Source organism: Mytilus trossulus, chromosome 8 (assembly GCF_036588685.1).
Source record: "Mytilus trossulus isolate FHL-02 chromosome 8, PNRI_Mtr1.1.1.hap1, whole genome shotgun sequence".
Taxonomy (NCBI): domain Eukaryota; kingdom Metazoa; phylum Mollusca; class Bivalvia; order Mytilida; family Mytilidae; genus Mytilus; species Mytilus trossulus.
Genome location: NC_086380.1, coordinates 22,506,218 through 22,528,855, shown reverse-complemented (window position 1 = coordinate 22,528,855; position 22,638 = coordinate 22,506,218). Strand labels below are relative to the sequence as shown.

The window sequence follows — 22,638 nt, the reverse complement described above, 5'->3', positions numbered from 1 at the left end:
AGCGTACATTTTAAATGAATAAAATGAATGAAAACTACGGTTCCTAGTTTGTGCATTGTGATAAAAAGTTCGTATGTATAATTACTTTCATTTGTAACTTACTCTGTCTTGTATTGTTCTCGTCGTACTATTGATAATATTCAAATTCATGACTGCATCAAGTGTTTCTATCAGTTTACCATAGTGATATCACATGGTAAGGTTAGAAATTAATGGTAAACCCTAGTTTTAAGATCCGATTTTCGATTAACAGTGGTAAGGTAATCGTTGCAAAAAATCCTAATCAAACTTTTGTGAAAGACGTTTTAACTTTGAATTGTTGCGAGAGTTTATGTTCTATGTTGAAGGCACTTGCATATAGTGACCTGAAATACAAGTACTGTTCTATTGAGTTTAGATACATGTCTTCTGTTTCTGTCCCTGACCTATGTTTGCTGTATTCGGCATGTGTAGTGCATCATGCCATGAGAAATTGATACGTTATGAAATTTCGTGCAGGACTGCTTTGTGGGTTTTTTTTTGGCATGGAACTCCTGACCAGACTGACTTTTTGACTCTTGACCTATCCAGTGTGGGTGTATCATCATGATACAGTGTGTTCCTTTGTATATTACCCTAACCTAGAAGTATAATTCTAAATTGACCTTGCTTCTGAATATGTAGCATGAAGATGTATTGTCATAAGATGGTGAGTCTTGTGGCACGAGAAACTTTATATGATCTTGACCTTTGCCCTCATTGTACAACTTTTATATTCTGTTTGAAGTATATGGAGAATCGTCTGATTGCACTCATATCTAATATTTTTATATCTATATTAAATATTTAGATATATTTGTATATTTTAATTGTAAGATCGGTTTTATGTATTGGAGTTTGAACTAGTACACATTTTGTTAAGGGGCCATCTGAAGTCCGCCGCCGGGCGAGGGATTTTCTCACTTTGTTAAAAACCCATTGGTGACCTTTGACTGCTTTTTGCTTTTTTGTCATGTTACTGTCTCTTAAACACATTTCACATTTCCATTCTCAATTTTTGATATGAAGAATGTTTTGATCAAATGAAAACTAAATCTTTTTATTGCTGTGAAAATTAGAAAGAATATTTACTGCTCTAGTAGCACCATGTACTGCAAGTTGTGATAGATTGATAATTCAAAATGGTTCAATCATTTTACCTTGGATTTCATTTGATGGACATGTTGATATGGACAGTCTGTTTAAGCATCTTAAAAATCACATGAAGGTATTCGCATATCAATAAACTGAACTCAGTGCGAAGAACCTTTAAAGTACACTTAGACAAAGAGCTCAATCTAGTGAAACACTTTTTTATGCTGGTCACTGTCTGTTATCAAACTGCACCGCAATCCTAAAAAAATATGCAAGTTAATTCTAATAGAAGTAGAAGCCAAAGGAAGTAAATAAACCGTTTACTGAAATAAATGTACAATATGTCTATGGGCCATAGATGCCCCTGCTTGTGAAAAGAAGACACAAGTAAACTCCACATATAGAAACAGGATTCACGTAATTTTGACTGTTAAGTGACCATAAGCATTGTGTATAAGTTTCAAAACATTTGGTTGAGGCAAACTAAAGTTAAAGAACAGAAACAACAGATTAAGCATGATCTTTCCTATCTTTAGTCTACATGTTGATATCTGTATCATTAGTACTAGTATCAACTTCTTATATCTAATAACTCTTGAACAGTAACACCACCCAATATCGAACTTGATAGAGCTGTGTTATGGGGTAATACGCATTACGTATAGAGTTTATAAAATTTGATTGAGTCAAACTTATTTAAAAGAACGAAAACGCAAATTCAGCATTTTCTATGTTTTTAAAGGAACATGATAACTCTTGAACGGTAAAAGTGACGCTACCAAATTTCAAATTCATTTTTTTGTATGTGGAAATAACCATTGTCCCAGGTTAGGGAGATGGTGAAGACCCCGCTAACATGTTCAACCCCGCCCTATTTAGTATGCATGTGCCATCGTTTGAATTTCGTTTTATCGTGTTTTTTTCTATGTTGTGATGTTATAATAATGTTTCATCCGGCAGCAAATGTTTGCACCTGTCCTAAGTCAGGAATCTGATGTACAGTAGTTATCGTTTGTTCTCGTTTCTCGTTTTTTTATTTAGATTAGACCGTTGGTTTTCTCCATTGAATTGTTTTACACTAGTAGTTTTTGGGCCCTTTATAGCTTGTGGTTCGGTGAGAGCCAAGGCTCCGTATGAAGGCCGTACATTGACCTATAATGGTTTACTTTTATAAATTGTTATTTGGATATAGAGATTTGTCTCATTGGCACTCATACAACATCTTCTATACCTATTTGCTCATTGTTGAAAGCCGTATGGTGACATATAATTGTTAATTTCTGTGTTACCTGGTCTCTTGTGGAGAGTTCTTCTTTGGCGCTCATGCCACATGAGGTGAAGGGTGGGGATCCTGCTAGCATGTTTAATCCGCCGCATTCTGTTTGTATGTACCTGTCCCAAGTCAGAAGACTCTAATTCATGAATTGTCGTTTGTTTATGTGTTACATATTTGTTTTTGTTCATTTTTTGTACATAATTTGTCCGTTTCTTTTCTCGGTGCTTTTTATAACTGACTATGCGGTACGGACTTTGCTCATTGTCGAAGGCCGTAGGGTGACTTATAGCTGTTCATTTCTGTATCATTTAGTCTTTTGTGGAGTGTTCTTATTGGCACTCATGACACATCTTCTTTTTATTTTGTGTATAAGTTTTGTAGTATTAGGTTGAGGCCGCTAAAGTTAAAACAACGGAACCCTTTTATTTTGGACGTTCGGGACGAACGGACTAGAGTAACTCCGTAGTTTATGCCCCTTTTCTATGATACCAACACAGAAGTTCTGGCTAGTGTGCTGGTGCTACTCATTCCACCAGCATTGTCATTAACACACACACACACACACAATTTTATTATAAAAATATGCAATCTTCATTTTGATTTGATTCTTTTTAGCCTATAATGATTATATGCATGCCTTAATTTCACAAGTAGTATAAAATTTGACAAATTTATTGTACATATACATTTTTGTTATATTTTATAACTTATTTTTCAATTAAACTTAAATTGATCATTATTTTCTTTTTATATGTCTTTTAAGATTCCGTTTTGAACAAAACGATTTGTTACATATTATATACTTCACACGTATTTCTATCAAATCTGATATTATTACAAAGCAACTATTAAATAAAATGCATTCGAACTTTAAATGTGCATTTAAATATATATGCAAGTCGTCAACTGGTGAAGTGGCTAGATGCATATATCGTTTGCCAATTGAACGACAGGTCTCCAAATTTTGTTGTTTTGAAACGTCTAGAAATATTAAAGGAAATAAATAAAAACAGAACGACTGAATTAAATAAAATAATGTTCGATATAATGAACCATTCCGATTTATTTTTAAAATCTAAACGATGCTTTATTTTTATCTAGTTTCCTAATCATTAGAATGAGAAAATAAAATACCTTACAGCTTCTTTAACCGTCGATCCTGAAATGTTTAATGTTATAAAACAATTTCAGCGTCTTTGACCTACTTTACCTTTTTATTCGGATACTTGTGGTTATCTTCTTCAAGTTCAACGGGAACATTAGAATAATCTAGAAAAGAACCCAGATGGAACCAGGAATTTGGGTTGCTATAACCAAACAACCCGGATGTTGAACCAGTTACCATGGTTTCGAACCAAAGAACCAAGGTTCAGAACCAAACAACCCAGATGGAACCAGGGTTTAGAACCAGAGTGCCCGGATAGAACCTTATTGCATTCGGAATTCTCATGACTTTTTATACCTTCAACCTATTTTCCAAATCATTTATTTATTTAGTATATTTATATATAATTAAAGTCTTAACATTAGAGCTCCATATGCTCTTAGAGAATCCCTTAATGTTTTCACATAGTTTTCATTGCTAAGCACTTGCAAATTAGAAGTTACGGTAAGTACTCAGATAATGTACGGTTATTACATGAATATTGAAGAATATTGTTCCTAGCTTTTTAAAATTTATTAATAAAATTGATGGATAGAAGGATAAAATAATTTAAAATAATATGTGATACGTTTAGGGGGTCTTCAGCATTTTTTTGGATGTATGTAAATCAATCAAAAAAAATATATTGAGCATTCTTATCTTTTTTTGTAATTTGTCTTTTTCAGTTTCTTTCATCAAATACCAGATTAATTGGGAGAAGAAACAATCTCAGAAGAACTACACAAATACGCCGTTATAATTTAAATGGGGGATTATTTCCAAGATACATTAACTTATATTAACTGTTTCTACATGCTTGATGTTTACAGTAAATAATGGCGGAGCCTTTGGCCTTTGTTAGTCTTGTATTATTTTAATTTTAGTTTCTTGTGTACAATTTGGAAATTAGTATGGCGTTCATTATCACTGAACTAGTATATATTTGTTTAGGGGTCAGCTGAAGGACGCCTCCGGGTGCGGGAATTTCTCGCTACATTGAAGACTTGTTGGTGACCTTCTGCTGTTGTTTTTTTTCTATGGTCGGGTTGTTGTCTCTTTGACACATTCCCCATTTCCATTCTCAATTTTATAAATCAAACAATTTTTTTAACTTTTAAATAGCAAAGGATGAGCCAGGAAACAGTAACAGGCCAAACATCTTGTTATAAAAACAACAGCGTTTGCTCTGTGTGTGAAGAATATAGCACATTGAAAAACGCACTAGGTAGAATTGCATTGAATGATCGGTATACATGCACGAGTTACTGAAACAAAACAAAAATAATAGACACTAATATCTAGATGTGGATCAAGGCTTTACAAAAAATGGTGTCACAAATTAGGTAACATTTGGAGTGAGACAATCATGTAAAAAGTCAATGCACTAACCATATATTGAGCTCCATTTAAGGGTTTCAAGCACCCCCTCCTCGATTCTGATACCATTACTGACTTGATTGCTAAACAATTTATTGGCCTTCGTCTAAATGTTTCTCGTTTCTCATCTATTATATACATAAGACCGTTGGTTTTCCAGTTTAAATGGTTTTACATTAGTAATATTTTGGGGCCCTTTATAGCTTGCTGTTCGGTGTGGTTCAAGGCTCTTTGTTGAAGGCCGTACTTTGACCTATAATCATAATGGTTTACTTTTATAAGTATAAATAAACAGGTCTTGATTATGTGTTTTTGATTATAGAAGTCATACTTCGCCAGGAATCCTCACAGACAAGCCTTATAATGCTAAAGGAAAAAATCAATTCTTAAAGCGTATTTAGGACTTGGTTGAAAGGTTGTCAAATTGACACTCATACCACATCTTATATCTATGTGTAGGGTTCTATTGATAAGACTTTCAAACATTAACTTAAATTACCGGTTAACCGGTTAATCGGTCGAACGATTACCCGATTAACCGGTTAGACAAAAGTGTACGATTTGACAACACTAATAAATTGTGACTTACATTGAAAGTTATACATCTTACTGCCATTCATTCTTCTTATATCTAAAAGACAGTACCACTTTAAAGAAATATTTTGCCATATTTTATTTTGTTCTGTTTTTATTCGGCTCTGTCGGGTATACATAAGAAGTTTTGAAAATATCTGATGATTTAATCAAAATTTCTATTAGTTTGACAATAATAGTTTATTTCAACAGATACACAATACAGATACATATCCACCATCTGTCTTTAATTGTCATGTTTTCACTAAGTGGTACAATTTACATGTGTAAAACTTAGTACGTATGTCCAGTTTATTGATTAATTGAAAACATGGCCTACATGAATAGGTGCACTTGTATGTACATGTAATTTTTAATTTGAAACAGCTTTTACAAATGGTGAAGTTGAAATCATCTTTTCGTAAATTTTACGGACGCCATCACCAGTTGGTTGGCCGTTGTGGAATAACCGTTTCACAAATGATATCGGATATGTTCCTTACGTCGTATCCCTTTCATGAATGTGACCTACCGAATTAGACTATTTACCGGATTTGGTATCACATAAGCAACACGACGGGTGTCACATGTGGAGAAGGATCTGCTTACCCTTCCGGAACAGCTGAGATCACCCCTAGTTTTGGTGGGGTTCGTGTTGTTTATTTTTTGGTTTTCTATGTTGAGTCATTTGTACTATTGTTTGTCTGTTTGTTTTTTTCATTTTTAGCCATGGCGTTGTAAGTTTGTTTTAGATTTATGAGTTCGACTGTCCCTTTGGTATCTTTCGTCCCTCTTTTACAAAAATCACGATTCAAATTCCTGACTTTATAGAATATTAACTCATCATAGATGCAATGTACCAGGACTAAAATCGGTATATACGCCAGACGCGAGTTTCGTCTACAACAGACTAATTGATCAGTGACGCTCGAATCCAAAAAAGATAAAAAGGCCAAATAAACACCGAAGTTGAAGAGCATTGAGGAGAAAATACTCTATAAATAAAATCAAGTTAAAATGTAAAACACTCGAAATATATGTATATATTTTTTTTAATAAAACAAAAATCCCGAAAACAGACGCAAAACAATACTAGCCAATAAGGAACGTATTTAAGTAACCTCAGATAAGGTATGTACAGAATATTAACATTTTTTCTAAAAAAAGGTACAACAACTCTATGAAAATCCCTAGCAATCTACATGTTTATAGTAGGAAAAAGGATTACAATGGCGAATTTTATTCATCTTAAAGTGTCGTAAGACCATTTTTAATATCTAATTGAAAATGTCGCTCCCGCAAAGGAATGATTTTAATTTTAATACAATTACAGACGATTTTAAGTTATTTTCAAAATTCCAGTTACCATAGAAGAAATTAAAAACTTAAGATGACTTACGAATTTAAATGAAAACAATTGACAATTTACATTAAGCTGTTGTTTGGTTGATTGATTGATTATCTTTATTTCCTCCATAGATAGGAAGATTTAACAATTTTTGTTATAAGAACAGAATCACAAACATATCACTAACATATTTATATATTCTAAACAACATCAAAGTATATAAACAGCAATACAAAAAGTCTATAGATATTTATATAATTATATGAAATACAGTCGAAAAAAAAACCGTCTATAATTCACTAATTTCATACAAGAACAACACTACATGTAGTTGAGATCAAATATGTGACTTTAAAGATCATAATTGAAGACCTTATAGAGTTTATACATATAATCTGCTATGTTGCACATCAAGAGGCTCCATATATCAGTATTTATAGTTGTATGGTATGTATGGTTCATACTTTCAAGTAAAGACTTTTCAATTCGTCATCATCTTGATTAAAGACACGAACGGAATCCTCTACATGTACGTCAATAATATCAACAATTTTGTAGAACATTTCTGTCCGAATTTGTAAAAGAGATGTTACAGCAAAGTATATAATGCATAAGTATAAAAATGAGGATGTGGTATGATTGCTAATGAGGCAACTATCCACAAAAGACCAAAATGACACAAACATTAACAACTATATGTCACCGTACGGCCTTCGACAATGAGCACAGCCCATACCGCATAGTTAGTTATTAAAGGCCCCGATAATACAATGTAAAACAATTCAAACGAGAAAACTAACGGCCTTATTTATGTGAAAAAACAAACAAACAAAAAAACAAAAAAATAACGAAAAACAAATATGTTACACATAAACAAACGACAACCACTGAATTACACGCTCCTGACGTGGGACAGTCACATACATAAATAAAGTGGCGGGGTTAAACATGTTAGCGGGATCCAAACCCTCCCCCTAACCTGGGACAGTGGTATAACAGTACAACATAAGAACGAACTATACAAATCAGTTGAAAAAGGCTTAAACTCATCAGATAGACAAAAAATACAAGTGGACGTGGCCGGGTACTTATACATCCCTACAAAAAAAGACACAATGAACAGATCTGAGAGTACTCGCAGTTGTCTGACAGCTAGTTCAAACCCATAAACAACTAATAAAAAAATCATGCCTCTAAGACTTTTATCTGTATTTTATAAGTTACATGTACACAAGGAGCATTTGTCTGTTTTAATAGCTATGGCCCCTAATATCACAAGCGTCTTAAATTTTGAATTTAAAGATGGATAAGTTAGTTACCGCTAGTGTAGTTACTTTTTACTATAAATTCTCAGTTTACTAATCGATTCACGGAGGTCACATTGAAATATTATATAGACCCTCTCCATTTAATAAACTCTGTGATCGCCGTGGATAGAAAACTTGAAAATGATAGCAGAGGGCAAATACATGTTCGTGAATAGTATAGGTGATCAAAATATTTATATGAGTCTACAACAGAAACAAATAAATATGATAAGTGTACTTCAAGTCTTTTACGGGAAGATTATTCAATAAAAAATGTCAGAAATAGTAAAACATGATTTATATTAATATACACGCATAAATATCCATTAGTTAACCTGGTACAGTTTGTATTTGTTTACATGTAAATGCAAAAAAATGTCTGTGATAAAATTAGTGGCTTTTCAAGTGATTTCTGCCTTATATTGTTCTTTTCTTGTGGAAGGAGACGCCGGTAAGATCCTAAAACTTTTTACAGATATTTTTCAAATGAATATTTTCCATCTTTTATCGAATTTTATAATTATTCCCCCAATGTTTCACCAAAGCATTACGATAACTTTTTGTTTATATCAATGCCTTTTTGTTCATTATACTTTTGAAGTCTGTATATTATGGATCCTGTTAAACTTTTTATTCTGCAATCATCCAATTATTAAAATTGAGAAAGGAAATGGGGAATGTGCCAGAGCGACAACAACCCGACAATAGAGCAGACAACAACAGAAGACCACCAATGGGTCTTTAATGTAGCGATAATTCCCGCATCCGTAGGTGTCCTTCAGCTGGCCCCTAAACATATGTACATATGTATACATGTACTTGTACAGTGATAATGGACGTCATACTAAACTCCGAAATATACACAAGAAACTAAAATTAAAAATAACACAAGACTAACAAAGACCAGAGGCTCCTGACTTGGGACAGGCGCAAAATTGCGGAGGGGTTAAACATGTTTATGAGATCTCAAACCTCCTCCTATACCTCTTATTGTACGAATAACAGCTGCACACTCATTGTTTGCTTTATTTGCATTTGTACAAGTCTTCCATGTTGAGCAAGCATTTATGTGGATATTTGATTTTACGTTACCGTTTATTTTGGGGTCTTTTTTGCTTTTAAATTATTTAGATTACTTTGAAAACTCGATGATAATGATTTGTATTTATAAACAGTTTAAGAGTAAAGTACCGGTAGTGAATGATAGGATAACAAGAATGTGTCCCCAGTTCACGGATGTCCCATCCACACTATCATTTTCTATGTTCAATGGGAGAAAATCTCCAATTTTGCTTTACAATTAGAAAGATTATGTTATAAGGATCATGTGTACCAATTTTCAAGTTGATTGGTCTTCAACTTCATCAAACTCTACCTCAACCAAAAACAATAACCTGAAGCGGGACAGACAGACGGACGCACGGACGAACGAACGAACAGACGGACGCACAGACCAGAAAACATATTGCCTATGAACGGGAATATAATAAATGGGGCATAAATTTAAAACAATATATCTACAATGTGTGATATATTAAATTTAGTTTAGTTTAAACATATTTTTTTTGCAAAATTCATATTTTTAATTTTAAGAACATTTAATCTTGGCATTGCTGTTAATGGACAGTTTGAGAACTAAAATGTAACTATATGACGTTTCTGCTTCAAGATTTGATAACAAAGACAGTCTATATGTAACTACATGTATGAAGAAATGAAATAATAAAAACGACATTTGCATTCACACGTTTTCCTTAGAATGGGGGAGCTCTTAGTCAACCGTACAGTTCTGTTCCCACACTGTGTTATTATCCAAAGTAAGGTCAAAATGTTGTATAATGTAAATGTCCAATATATACTATAAAGAGGTCACTTTGAAAATGGTGATAATAAATTATATTTAATTTACTGGCCAGATGCAGTAACCCAGGGTATACATATAGTGATGAACAAATTCATTACCTCTCTTCTCAACATAAAATAATATGTATAAACTGTGTTTAAAATATCAGTTACAATAGTAAATTCTGTAAAAAAAAAAAAACATAAAAATTACAATCAGGATATATTATACAAATGGCAGATCTTTAACAGTTTCATATACATTTTGGAATGTCTTTTTATATGTTGGTTTATTTATATTTTGATTGTGTTCAAACAACACGTGTTATTGTTGACACCTGTGTGCTTTACTCTTTTCATATATTATAGGAAGATGTGGTATGAGTGCCAATGAAACAACTCTCAATCCAAGTCACAATTTATGAAAGTAAACCATTATATATAGGTCAAGATACGGTTTCAAAACGGAGCCTTGGCTCAAACCGAAAAGCAAACTATACAAGGCCCTCAAACAACTATTGTTAAATCATTCAAACTGGAAAACGAACGGTCTAATCTATATAAAACAAAACGAGAAACACTTACTTATGAACCAAATGTACAGACGACAACCACTGAACATCAAATTTCTGACTTAGGACAGGTGCGAACAACTGCGATGAGATTTAACGTTTTAATGGTACCAAACCTTCCCTAAAACAAAAGTATAACATCACAACACAGAAAGAAACACTATAAAATATCCATTGGAATGGCTAAACGCAATAAAAAACGTAAGACTGTATAAAAAAAAGAAATGTGATATGATAGCTTGTGAGACAAATATCAACCACCTTTCAAATGCTGAGGTTGCAATCAGTTATAGGCATTCGAACAGCCTTCAACATGACGGGTGCCACATGTGGAGCAGGATCTGCTTACCCTTCCGGAGCAAATGAGACCCCCCCCCCCAAGTTTTTGGTGGGGTTCGTGTTGTTTATCTTTGAGTTTTCTATGTTGTGTCATGTATACTTTTGTTTGTCTGTTTGTCTTTTTTATTTTTAGCCATGGAGTTGTCAGTTTATTTTCGATTTATGAGTTTGACTGTCCCTTTGTTATCTTTCGTCCCTCTTCAACAATGAAAAAACCAAAATTAAAAATATGAAACAATTTAATTGAGAAAACATAATTTGTTAAAAAGCAATTATAACAGACATGCCAACCACTCAAATACAGGCTCCTAATTTGGGACAGGCACACACATAGTATTGCGGGGTTAAACATGTTTGCTATTATTTGTGAGAGAATTTTGTCATTTATTCCAATAAATTGAATAATACCAATGATACGTGTATATCATTTTATAATATTGTATATATGTTAGCATGAATCTTGTTACATTTTCTTGAAGGCATTGGTTTATAATTTTAAGGTGAGAAGGATAAGGATATTGTGAAATAGTCTATATTTAGACCGTCGGGTTTCCCGTTTGTATGATTTTACACTAGTAATTTTGTGGCCCTTTATAGCCTGTTGTTCGGTGTAAGCCAAGGCTCCGTGTTGAAGGCCGTACATTGACCTATAATGGTTTACTTTTATAAATTGTTATTTGGATGGAGAGTTGTCTCATTGTCACTCACACCACATCTTCCTATATCTAAATAAAACATTCTCTGATTTTCATGTTTTTCTTTATATTGCAGGTAACACGTGGGGATATCAAGATGGAATACGTAAGTCACGTGGTGTTTTTCAGACATGCACATGGTTTTATGTTTGTTTCTTTTTTTTTTTTAAACAATTCATTAAACAGAGAATCCACGTTCGAGTAATATATATATTTCTTTTACTAGAATAATAATATGAGACCCAAATAAACAAAAACGTAGTATTATAAAAGCTGTTTTGAGGGTCATTTTGGGCTCATTGTAGAGAGGTGTCTCATTGGCAATAATACCACATCTTCTTTTTTATAATTACATATGCTTGTTATATAAGGGAGCTACCATTTGATTTTTATGGGGAGGGGGGGGGGGGGCTAGGATGAAATTTGAAAAAAATAGGCAGGACAGGAGTTTTGAGTAAAAAAAAAGAGGCAGGATGAGCAACTTGGTAAAAAAAAAAGGCAGGATGACAATTTGTGTAAAAAAAGTCAGGATAAACTAGTAAAAAAAAAGGCAGGACCGAATAGAGTAAAAAATAAAAAGGCAGGACAGAGGTTACAATTAAAAAAAAAGCAGGACAAAATTTTTCATCCTAGCCCCCCCCCCCATAAAAATCAAATGGTAGCTCCCTAAACAACCGATAGACAAACAAGGCGAAATACAATTTACATTTGTCAAATGTTTTAAGTAAACTGTGTATTGTAATGTATGGACACACCAAACGCCGTGTAGAGTAAACATGTTTACAATTAATTTAGTGCAGTGTACACTGGTTTCACATTACATTTGTTCACATCTATACACCTTGTTTAGCTACCTGTACATAAGATTTGTTCCCACTTGTAAACTATATGTCATTTAAATGTTCATTGCGTAGAACTGAATTCAAAATTTTTGGACTATTTTTCTAGCGTTAAGGGAACAACCATTTGACTTCAAAAGGGGGTGGGGGTGGGAATGGAAATATTCCGATCCCCAATTTGATAAAAAAAAAAAAAATGGTCATACATATGATAAAACAAATATTCTGAATCAAGAGTTTCCCTATGCATTATAGTGTTAAATATTGAAAAAAAAGTATTTGATCACCAGCATCGAAAAAAAAGGAATAAAAACGTACGCTCGAAAAAAAAATCTGACTCAGATAAAAAAAAATTAACCCTCCCGCTATTTTTGAGTTAAGTGGTTGCTACTTTATGAAAGCCATTTTTATAATTTGCAGTAGTTTGAATATACTAGAGATGTATCGATTACGCATTAGAAAACGTTAGCTGCAGCAGCGTGCTTACAGCCGAAAAAAATGATTGAGATATTAGGGATCACTACATTTTTATCTTTTCTGTTCGTTTCAAATGGTATTGCTTCTCCAAGGAGTATTTGGTAAAGAAATAGGGTAACGTTTTTTTTAAATTTATTTTAAGTGTTATTTAACGGATCTGAGATACTAGACAAACATATCATTTACCCCACACTATTTTTAGTCATGCATTTATGCGTGAATCGTTGTTTGAGTAAAGACCAGTGACGAATATTTCTGTGTACGTCAAGTCGATTCGGGAAGACCTTTTCAAATGAATTAGGCAGCGACTATTTACTTCATTTTTTGTGGAGGGGGAGGTGGAGCGGAGGTAGGAGGCGTTATCTAATGATTTTTTTTCAGGACAAATTTTGGTGACAAGTCGAAATCAATTTTAGCATTATATATAGTGGCAGCTGAGGGTGAAACAAACAATTTTTTTTCAGGGCCAAAAACTGGAAATATTTTTCGTTTCCAAAACAAAATCCATAGCTCACCACCCCCACCCCCTTGCCTTTATGTTTTATACTCAACTATAATAGCCTGCCCCCCCCCCCCCCCAGAAAATCAATTGGTTGCTGCCTTATGGGTTCGACAATGATGCGGCTTTGATTCTTGATCAGGGGTTAATTACGTTAAAGTACGTTAATTTTTTTCAACAACAAAAATCTGTTAAATTTAGACAATAGTTTCTGTAAAGAACTATACTAATAATTATCAAAAATATCAATTTTAATCAAAAATAGTTTCCTCCTTAAATATATACACGGTAAAACTAATGTCCTAAATGCCTAGTTTTGTGTACACTTAACCTGCACAAGGTCTACATTGACTATCGACTGTGTGTAGATTAAACATGATTTAGAACATACTCACCCCCTCTCGTCCAATGAAAAGTCAGTTTTTTGCCCTCTACTTTTCATAGTACATGGTTTTCCATGCACTATGAAAGGCTATACATGAATGACTTTTCATTGTCAGTTAATTATGAAGTGAACTCTTAATAGCTGCACTAACGAAGTGTACAATCCCCTAAGGTATTTTCCTTGGGAAAATAGCCTACTGATTAAAGACGAAAGAGCAAAGATTAAAATAAAACATTTTGAATTTTGCAAAATTTCATGCATTTTCTAATTGTACACATATAAAGAATAAACAAAAATAGTTTGGTAAAGGATTAAGGTAAACTAATTTTTATTTAATTTGTATACCTGCCATTTGAGGGATTTTTTTCTCAAGAAAACAATGACAGATTGCTGATATATAAAGCAAAGATTTTTTCTGGAGAAACACAAATACATGTAAATTTATCAATAAAAAGTAAGCATTTAATGTTGAATGGTCTAAATTTAAATATTTATACAGAAAGTTTCATATTTATATAAAAAAAAGTCAAATTTTAAAAATGGATTTATATAACATTGTGATGCGGCTTTTTAAACTAAAAAAAGTTTTGAATTTTACCTTAAGCAGAAGAAAAACAATTTATCCATACGGTCCTCACAAATTATGTCCAAGCCTTTTCATTCCATCCATTGAAATGATGATTACCTATGTTTTACATTTAGTTCATTATAAAAAGGGAACTCTTATTCAGGTTTGAATATTACAATGGGAAAGGATAATTTTGTCAGGTCACTCGAAAGTGTGAATATGTTCTAAATTGTTCAGACAATACTTGGTCATGTTTTATGAAGATTTAAGCCTTCGGCTTCGCCTTGGGCTTAAATCTTCATAAAACATGACCAAGTATTGTCTAACCTATAATTAAACTACATGTAAACATTGAGTGTTATCAATGCGAACGCAATTGTGTATAGTTTACGTGTGAGTTACACTAACACAACACTGAATTTAGGTCAATGTGAACACGGCCTTAGTCTATGTCAGTAACATATTATATCAGTTGAAGTCGATAGTCGAGAGACTATTGTTAATAACATGAATAAGTCGACAAATGATATTGATATAGAAAATTATATGCCTTTTATTTCTTTTTATAATACTTGACTATAACAGTCCCTTATAAATAATAAAGATATTATGTACGAGTTTGTTGTCCTTAAAAGACAATTGCGCGTAGGCACAATAAATGTTTTGGTATATATTCGCGTGCGTAGATAAAAAAAAATACTACTCGGGAATATGCGCGTCGACATATAACTCCTCGGGAAAATCCTTGAACATTTCCATGTGGTAGTCACCGATCGTCATACAACCAATCATAACACGGTTTATCTCTTTTGTAGCTCCTGCTGAATGGCCAAGAGAATATAGAACATGTGGTGGTCGTCGTCAATCACCGATCGACATACAAACCAGCCGAGTACGTCTGAATAAACGATTGGGCAGATTTAATCTGAGAGATCTGAAAAATATCAACAATATTCGACTGACCCTTAAAAATAATGGACATACAGGTAATTTATAAATCAGGAAAATGAATAATGGGTTTAAGAAATATATTATTATAACACTTATATACTAAGACTCACAACGAACGGAAATGATTTAGAAAATAGAATTCGGAACAATATTTCTACTTAGACAAAAACAAAATCTTTACCTTTACCTTGCAATCTGTTAGATGGTATTGACCTCTTGTAAATATGATCCGAACAGGTTTGTATATAATGTATAGCTAAAAGTCCATAATGGATAAAATGCTCATTACTACAACTTCGACCAATCATCGAAGAACAGGCAAAAGGAAAGAACAAATTTAGCATGTTTTTTTGCTTTCTCAATTACCATCTATCAAAGAGTATATGTCGTTTTATTTAGTTGAAGTTGACGTTGAAGGACGAAACAACCGGCTGGTAGTAAGAGGAGGCGGACTTCCAGATCCTTATACTGTTAAACAGCTTCACTTCCATTGGGGATCACAAGACAGCCGCGGATCAGAACACGACATAAATGGGAGATTCTTCCCTATGGAGGTAAAACAATGATATAGAAACACATCCACGACACAATATCGGAACTGTGGACAAAAGTAAAAAAAAGTACGAATCCTGTATTGAATTACCCTTATTTTAAACAGTAATGGGAATATGAACAGAAATCAGAGTTACTAGTAATTATTTTTTTTTATATTGTAGATGCGCTCTTGTGTACATTTTCGTTAAAACTGTTGAAAAGAGGAATGGAAAATAAAATCTAAAGTCCGAGGCAAATTTAAAGTCTTTGTTCGTCGATAAATTTTATTTTTACTCCGAAACTCAAACAACTCTTAATGTTTACTAACGTATATGTAATTAGATTTCTTATTTATATATTTAGCAACACTTATAGTCAAATAACATCGCTAATATGTTAAATATTTTCCTATAACTTTTAGTATTTTCGTGAATTTAGATGCATGTTGTGACCTACTCAGAGAGGTACAGAATGTTTGAAGAAGCTAAAAATGCCACAGGAGGACTTGCTGTGCTGTCGTTTCTATTTGACGTACGTACATTGTAGGCATTAAATACTTAACATGTAAGGTGATACATTTGTACCTAACATCTTGACTAACATGTCTCGTTTAATTTTCATAAAATTTTGACAAAATATTTACTTTGACAATATAACAAAAATATATAAATTTCTAAAAAACATGAATCACACACTATATTGGAAAATTGTTGTTAAACAAATATCAAATTGGCTAACACATATTTTGATCATCGAGGCCGGAGGCCAGAGGGTAACACTGACACACCAAATCCGAGTGGGACATATTTTACATTGCAGCTGTTTTCAGATAAGACGAAAAACCGTTAACAATTCATAAAATCTAGTTTAGAACGCCATACAAACATTATAATATACTTTATATATTATTATATGTATACTAGTACCCTTTATGACCCCGCGGAACACGATGAGGAGATATCAAACAATGTCAACTCGTCCCTCTTGCCAATCGGCCCACATTATATCGCTCTTGTTTACCGACTAAACCTACTTTTGAAAAAGTGTAAAATCAAATCGAACAAACAGTCTGACAACTCACTTATTAACGAAAAAGGTTTAAAACCCATTGACTAAAGGTCTGCCAACTCGCCCCACTTATAAAAAGATCTTGCTTCCTTAATAAGTATGTTAAATTACTGATAGCTCGTATCCAGCCGTCCTGGTGTAGTGGTATATGATATGGCTTGATCTGCTTAAGGTCTTGAGTTCGAATCCCAGCACCTACACCTGTTTTTTTTTCTACGTGAATTTTGATGGATAGTCTTTACCGTATAATTAAATATATTAAGTTTTATAGTGGATTTGAAATTCCCGCCAAAATGTTTCAGAACAAACTTAAGGTATGCATGCATAACAAATAATCTCAAACTGGGGTGATCCGACTCAGATCACCCCTGTTAGAACAAAGGAGCTGGGATGTAATCTATGATAAACCCACCAGGCAACTTTTTATCAAAGGTCATCTGCATTTTTCCAAATACAATGTTTCAAATGGATACTTGTAAATCATCTTCCCACTGTCACACTTACAGGTGCAATTTGACCTTCATCATTCAAGTCATTGTGATTGTGTAATTTAGCAAGGCGTACGTGATCTGGTGCTGAACGTTGTCAAGCAACTGATATGACAAATGCCTGTAGGAGCATAGGTACCCTTGAATGTTAATCGCACCGTTATCGCATGAAACTGGTAATTTTTCACCTTGCCAAATTTTATTTCAGATTGGTCCTCATAATCCTGCCTTTGACGAACTGATTGGTCATATGAGCGATATACGACACAAAGGTAACATTGGCATACGTGTATACGTCTGAAGACGTTGTTATTAGTATTTTTAAACATTTTAAGAGTATTATCTTTTAAATTATTTAAGATGGTACTTTACCTAATAGTTTAAGTATATAGATTTGCTTATGTAATTAATATTTACCCATAGCCATCATATCAGTATTTCAATCCGACTTTTCTCTGACATCTTTATCAACTGCCGGACCTAATTAGCTGTTATATACTATGATTGGTTCTCATGCTCACTGCAGTACTTAGTTATCTATTGTATTTTATGATTGGTTCTCATGCTCACTGCAGTACCTAAATACATGTATATATTGTATTTTATGATTGGTGCTCATGCTCACTGCAGTACTTAGTAATCTATTGTATTTTATGATTGGTTCTTACGCTCACTGCAGTACCTAGTTATCTATTGGATTTTATGATTTTTCTCATGCTCACTGAAGTACCTAGATATCTATTGTATTCTATGGCTGGTTCTCATGCTCACTGCAGTACTTAGCTATCTATTGTATTTTGTGATTGGTTCTTACGCTCACTGCAGTACCTAGTTATCTATTATAGTTTATAATTAATCCTCAAACTCACTGCAATACCTAGTTATCTCATGTTTTTTTAAGATTGGTTCTCATGTTCACTGCAGTACCTAGTTATCTATTGTATTTTATTATTGGTTCTCATGCTCACTGCAGTACCTAGTTATATATTATAGTTTATAAGTTTTCCACATGCTCACTTCAGTACCTAGTTATCTATTGAAGTTTATAATTGGTTCTTATGCACACTACAGTACCTAGTTATCTATTGTATTTTATGATTGGTTTTCATGCTCGCTGCTATACCTAGTTATCTATTGTATTTCATAATTGGTTCTAATGCTCACTGCAGTACCTAGTTATCTCATATGTGTTTATGATTGGTTTTCATGCTCACTGCAGTTCCTAGTTATTTATTGTATTTTATAACTCGTTCTTATGCTCACTGCAATACTTAGTTATTTAATGTTTTTTTTATTGGTTCCCATGCTCACTGCAGTACCTAGGTATCTATTGTATTTTATGATTGGTTTTCATGCTCACTGCAGTACCTAGGTATCTATTGTATTTTATAATTGATTTTCATGCTCCCTGCAGTACCTAGTTATCTATTGTATTTTATGATGGGTTTTCATGCTCACTGCGATACCTAACTATTTATTGAATTTTATAATTGGTTCTTATGCTCACTGCAGTACCTAGTTATCTGTTGTTTTTATGATTGGTTGTGATGCTCACTGCAATACCTGGTTATCTATTTCATAATTGGTTCGTATGCGCACTGCAGTACCTACAATGTAGTTATCTATTGTATTTCATATTTAGTTCTTATGCTCACTGCAGTACCTAGTTTTCTTTTGTATTTCATAATTGGTTATTATGCTCACTGGAGTACCTAGTTATCTTTTGTATTTAATAATTGGTTTTTATGCTCACTGCAGTACCTACTTATCTTTTGTATTTTATGATTGGTTCTTATGCTTACTGCAGTACCTAGTTATCTGTTGTTTTTAGCTCACCTGGCCCGAAGGGCCAAGTGAGCTTATGCCATCACTTGGAGTTCGTCGTCGTCCGTCGTCTGTCGTCGTCTGTCGTCGTAAATTATTTCAAGAATCTTCTCCTCTGAAACTACTAGGCTAAATACTTCCAAACTTTAACTGTATGTTTCTTAGGGTATCTAGTTTATAAATTGTATCCGAAGTTTTGATCTATCAACAAACATGGTCGTAATTGCTAAAAATAGAACATAGGGGTAAAATGCAGTTTTTGGCTTATATCTCAAAAACGAAAGCATATAGAGCAAACAAGACAAGAAGTCAAAGTATTTATTAGGTCAAGGTCTTCCTGTCCTGAAATTTTCAGCCGAATTGGGTAATTGGTTTTTCAGGTATAATGCCCCTGAATTGATGATTTTAAAGAAATTTTGCAGTTTTTGGTAATTATCTTGAATATTATTATAGATACAGATAAACTGTTAATAGCAAAAATGTTAAGCAAAGAAAGATCAACAAATAAGTAAATATGACCAAAATTGTCAATTGACCCCTTAGGGAGTTATTGCCCTTTAAAGACTTTTTTCACAATTTGTTCATCATGTTGACTTAGTATACTTTAAAAAATCTTCTCCTTTGAAACTGCTGTATCAATTTCAGCCAAACTTAGGCTAAATGAGTTTCAGAGTATCTAGTATAAATTTTATATTTTATTTCCTTGTATGTTAAGAAACATAGCTCCTATGGCTAAAATATAACATAGGTGAAAATGATTTTTTTTTGCTTTTGAAGAAAATAGGACGATTCAAAGAACATTTAGATAAATTGAAAAGCCAAAATAATTATTGATGAGAGATGTAACCCAAACAATTAAGGTGAACGATCCAGGCTCTTGAGAGCCTCTTGTTTTTATGATTGATCTTCATGCTTCCTGAAGTGCCTAGTTATCTATTGTATTTTATAATGGTTCTTAAGCTTACTGCATTACATAGTTATCTCGTGGTTTTTTATGATTGGTCCTAATGCTACTGAACTAAAGCAAACAACATTTAATATTATTATTTTTCAGACGACCATGTGGATATTCAAACGTTTTCTTTAAGATCCCTGTTTCCACGTTCCATTAAAGTATTTTATAGATATTATGGTGGATTGACAACACCTCCATGTTTTGAAAGTGTAATCTGGACAATATTTAAGGAGCATATTCGAATTTCTGAAAGACAGGTGATAAGAAGAAACATATATTTATTGTACTATTTCATAACTCGTATGATCAAACACTGCAACGGTACAGTACTGGTAATGATAACTAGACAAAAACATTGAATTTCGTAACTATCTGGGTCAGAAAGACATCGAACTCGTGCAAATAGATATCAATACATAAATATATATACAAATGTTAACCTATTCTGTACCGAAAACTTCTATATGCCAAGAATTTAACAGTTTTAAAATAGAGTTGGGTTAAGACCACAACAAAACAAACAGCATTCATCGTTTATTTGTAATTTGAATGTTTCAAAAATTTCTTTTTCGACACAGCTCATCATGCTGTATGAAAAAGCCAAAATCATGATGCAGACATCTTAACTGTAATAGGTGCTTCAGTGTGATAATTTCAAAAATGTTTTCTTAGCGTTAGTGATTAAATCAAAATGCAGGAAATCCAAAAAAATTAAACAGATTCAACATTAAGCAAAAAAATAAAAACACACAAAAGGAAAAAAAAGCCACCTTAGTTATGTATGAATTTTGAATGACTATTTTTTTATTTATTTATAGATAAACCAATTCAGACATCTAGGCGATTGTTCATGACTGTTTTGGTTCCTTTCAAATCTATTTGTAGAATCACAAAAATACTGAACTCCGAGGGAAAATCAAAAAGGAAAGTCCCTAATCAAATGGCAAAATCAAAGGCTAAAACACACGAATGGACAACAACCCTTATATTTCTGACTTGGTACAGGCTCTTTCAAATGTAGAAAATGGTTGATTGAACGTGGTTGTATAGCGCTAAACCTCTCACTTTTATGACAGTCGCATTAACTTCCGTTATTTTAACAACGATGCGTGAACAAAACAGACATGATCGGTAAAATAGTCAAAATATGGTTACTGTTTGTCTTTTTCATTTTTAGCCATGGCGTTGTCAGTTTGTTTTAGATTTACGAGTTTGACGGTCCCTTTGGTGTCTTTCGTCCCTCTTTTACAGCAGTCATCACTGGAAAACAATCTCAATACAATCTCTAAACCATTTTATAATCTGTAAACCATTTCAGACCTCTTTGCAATTATATTTTTCGTCCTTTCTGGTTATTTTGAATATAAACAATTCATTTACCCAAGCGATCGCCATTTTCGTCGATTCTGAATATTCCGTAGGTAACAGAAATTAGGCTCCCATGCGAGCGCCATTTTCGGCGTTTTTTGAAAATTTTATAGATAACCCAATTCAGACATTTGGGTGAAAAAATTATTCCAACACTTCTATAGCTATTGAATAACTTATTATGTCCAATTCAGACATATAGCCGTCTATGACTATTTATATTACAAATACATTTTTAGATAAACCAATTCCGACGTCTAGGCGATCGTCATTTCCGCCGTTTCCGACCACTGTCAGATAACTTTCGACCAACACAGCCTTTAAATGGAAGATCTGTCTATACCAATGATCGACGAGGTTTTCGTTACCAAAGAGAAGGTACTTTTGGAAGACAACCTCATCAACCAGTACCTGCTCCAAACAGACCGTCTGTTAATAGGCCACAGGTAAAGTATTTAATTGTTGAACAAAATGGACACGTTTACGTATATTTGACAGCAACACTACATGAAAAGCATTAAGATTTGTCAAAAAGAACACGAAGAAGATATGGTATGGTATGATGGCCAATTAGACAGCTCTCCACAAGAGTCCAAATGAGATAGAAATAAACAGCTGATTCTTAGTAATCTATAAAAGGTCCAACATCAGAACTGTGAAATTCAAACGAGAAAATTAACGGCTAGTGTACAAAATAATGAACGAAAAAAATATAACTCTGTATTAATCAATTAATGTCAGGCTCCTACATTTTTGTACTTGCATAATGTGGCGGGGTTGTACATGCAAGTGGGATCCCAACCCCTGAACTAGCTAGGCTTTCGTCGAGTGAGACAGAACCTTAATTTATTTTTACTTTCTAAATTTGTAAAAGGAGAATTCAAGATGATACCAAAGACGTTTACCCTAATTCTTTTTTAAATTAGAATTTAACATGTATTCACTTTGACCATTTGACACAAATATCAAAAATTTAAAAATACTTTAACCACACACTTGATTAGAAAAAAAATGATTGGTTATACAGCGGCACTAATTTTGATAATTGAGAAGCTTAATATTTCGTTATCAACCAAAAGTGATTAAAACGTTTCGC

General features: G+C 33.2%; 1 protein-coding gene across 1 annotated transcript in view; it reads left to right on the top strand.

Annotated features, from left to right (window-relative positions):
* Positions 1 to 22,638, top strand: part of LOC134727474 (uncharacterized) — a 31,708-nt gene that overhangs the window by 8,578 nt on the left and 492 nt on the right. The window contains exons 9-16 of the mRNA XM_063591855.1: positions 4,656 to 4,758; positions 11,663 to 11,692; positions 15,170 to 15,340; positions 15,705 to 15,859; positions 16,278 to 16,370; positions 17,604 to 17,667; positions 20,274 to 20,431; positions 21,782 to 21,988. Of these exons, the coding sequence (XP_063447925.1) occupies positions 4,656 to 4,758; positions 11,663 to 11,692; positions 15,170 to 15,340; positions 15,705 to 15,859; positions 16,278 to 16,370; positions 17,604 to 17,667; positions 20,274 to 20,431; positions 21,782 to 21,988 (981 nt within the window). The remainder of the gene's footprint in view (positions 1 to 4,655; positions 4,759 to 11,662; positions 11,693 to 15,169; positions 15,341 to 15,704; positions 15,860 to 16,277; positions 16,371 to 17,603; positions 17,668 to 20,273; positions 20,432 to 21,781; positions 21,989 to 22,638) is intronic.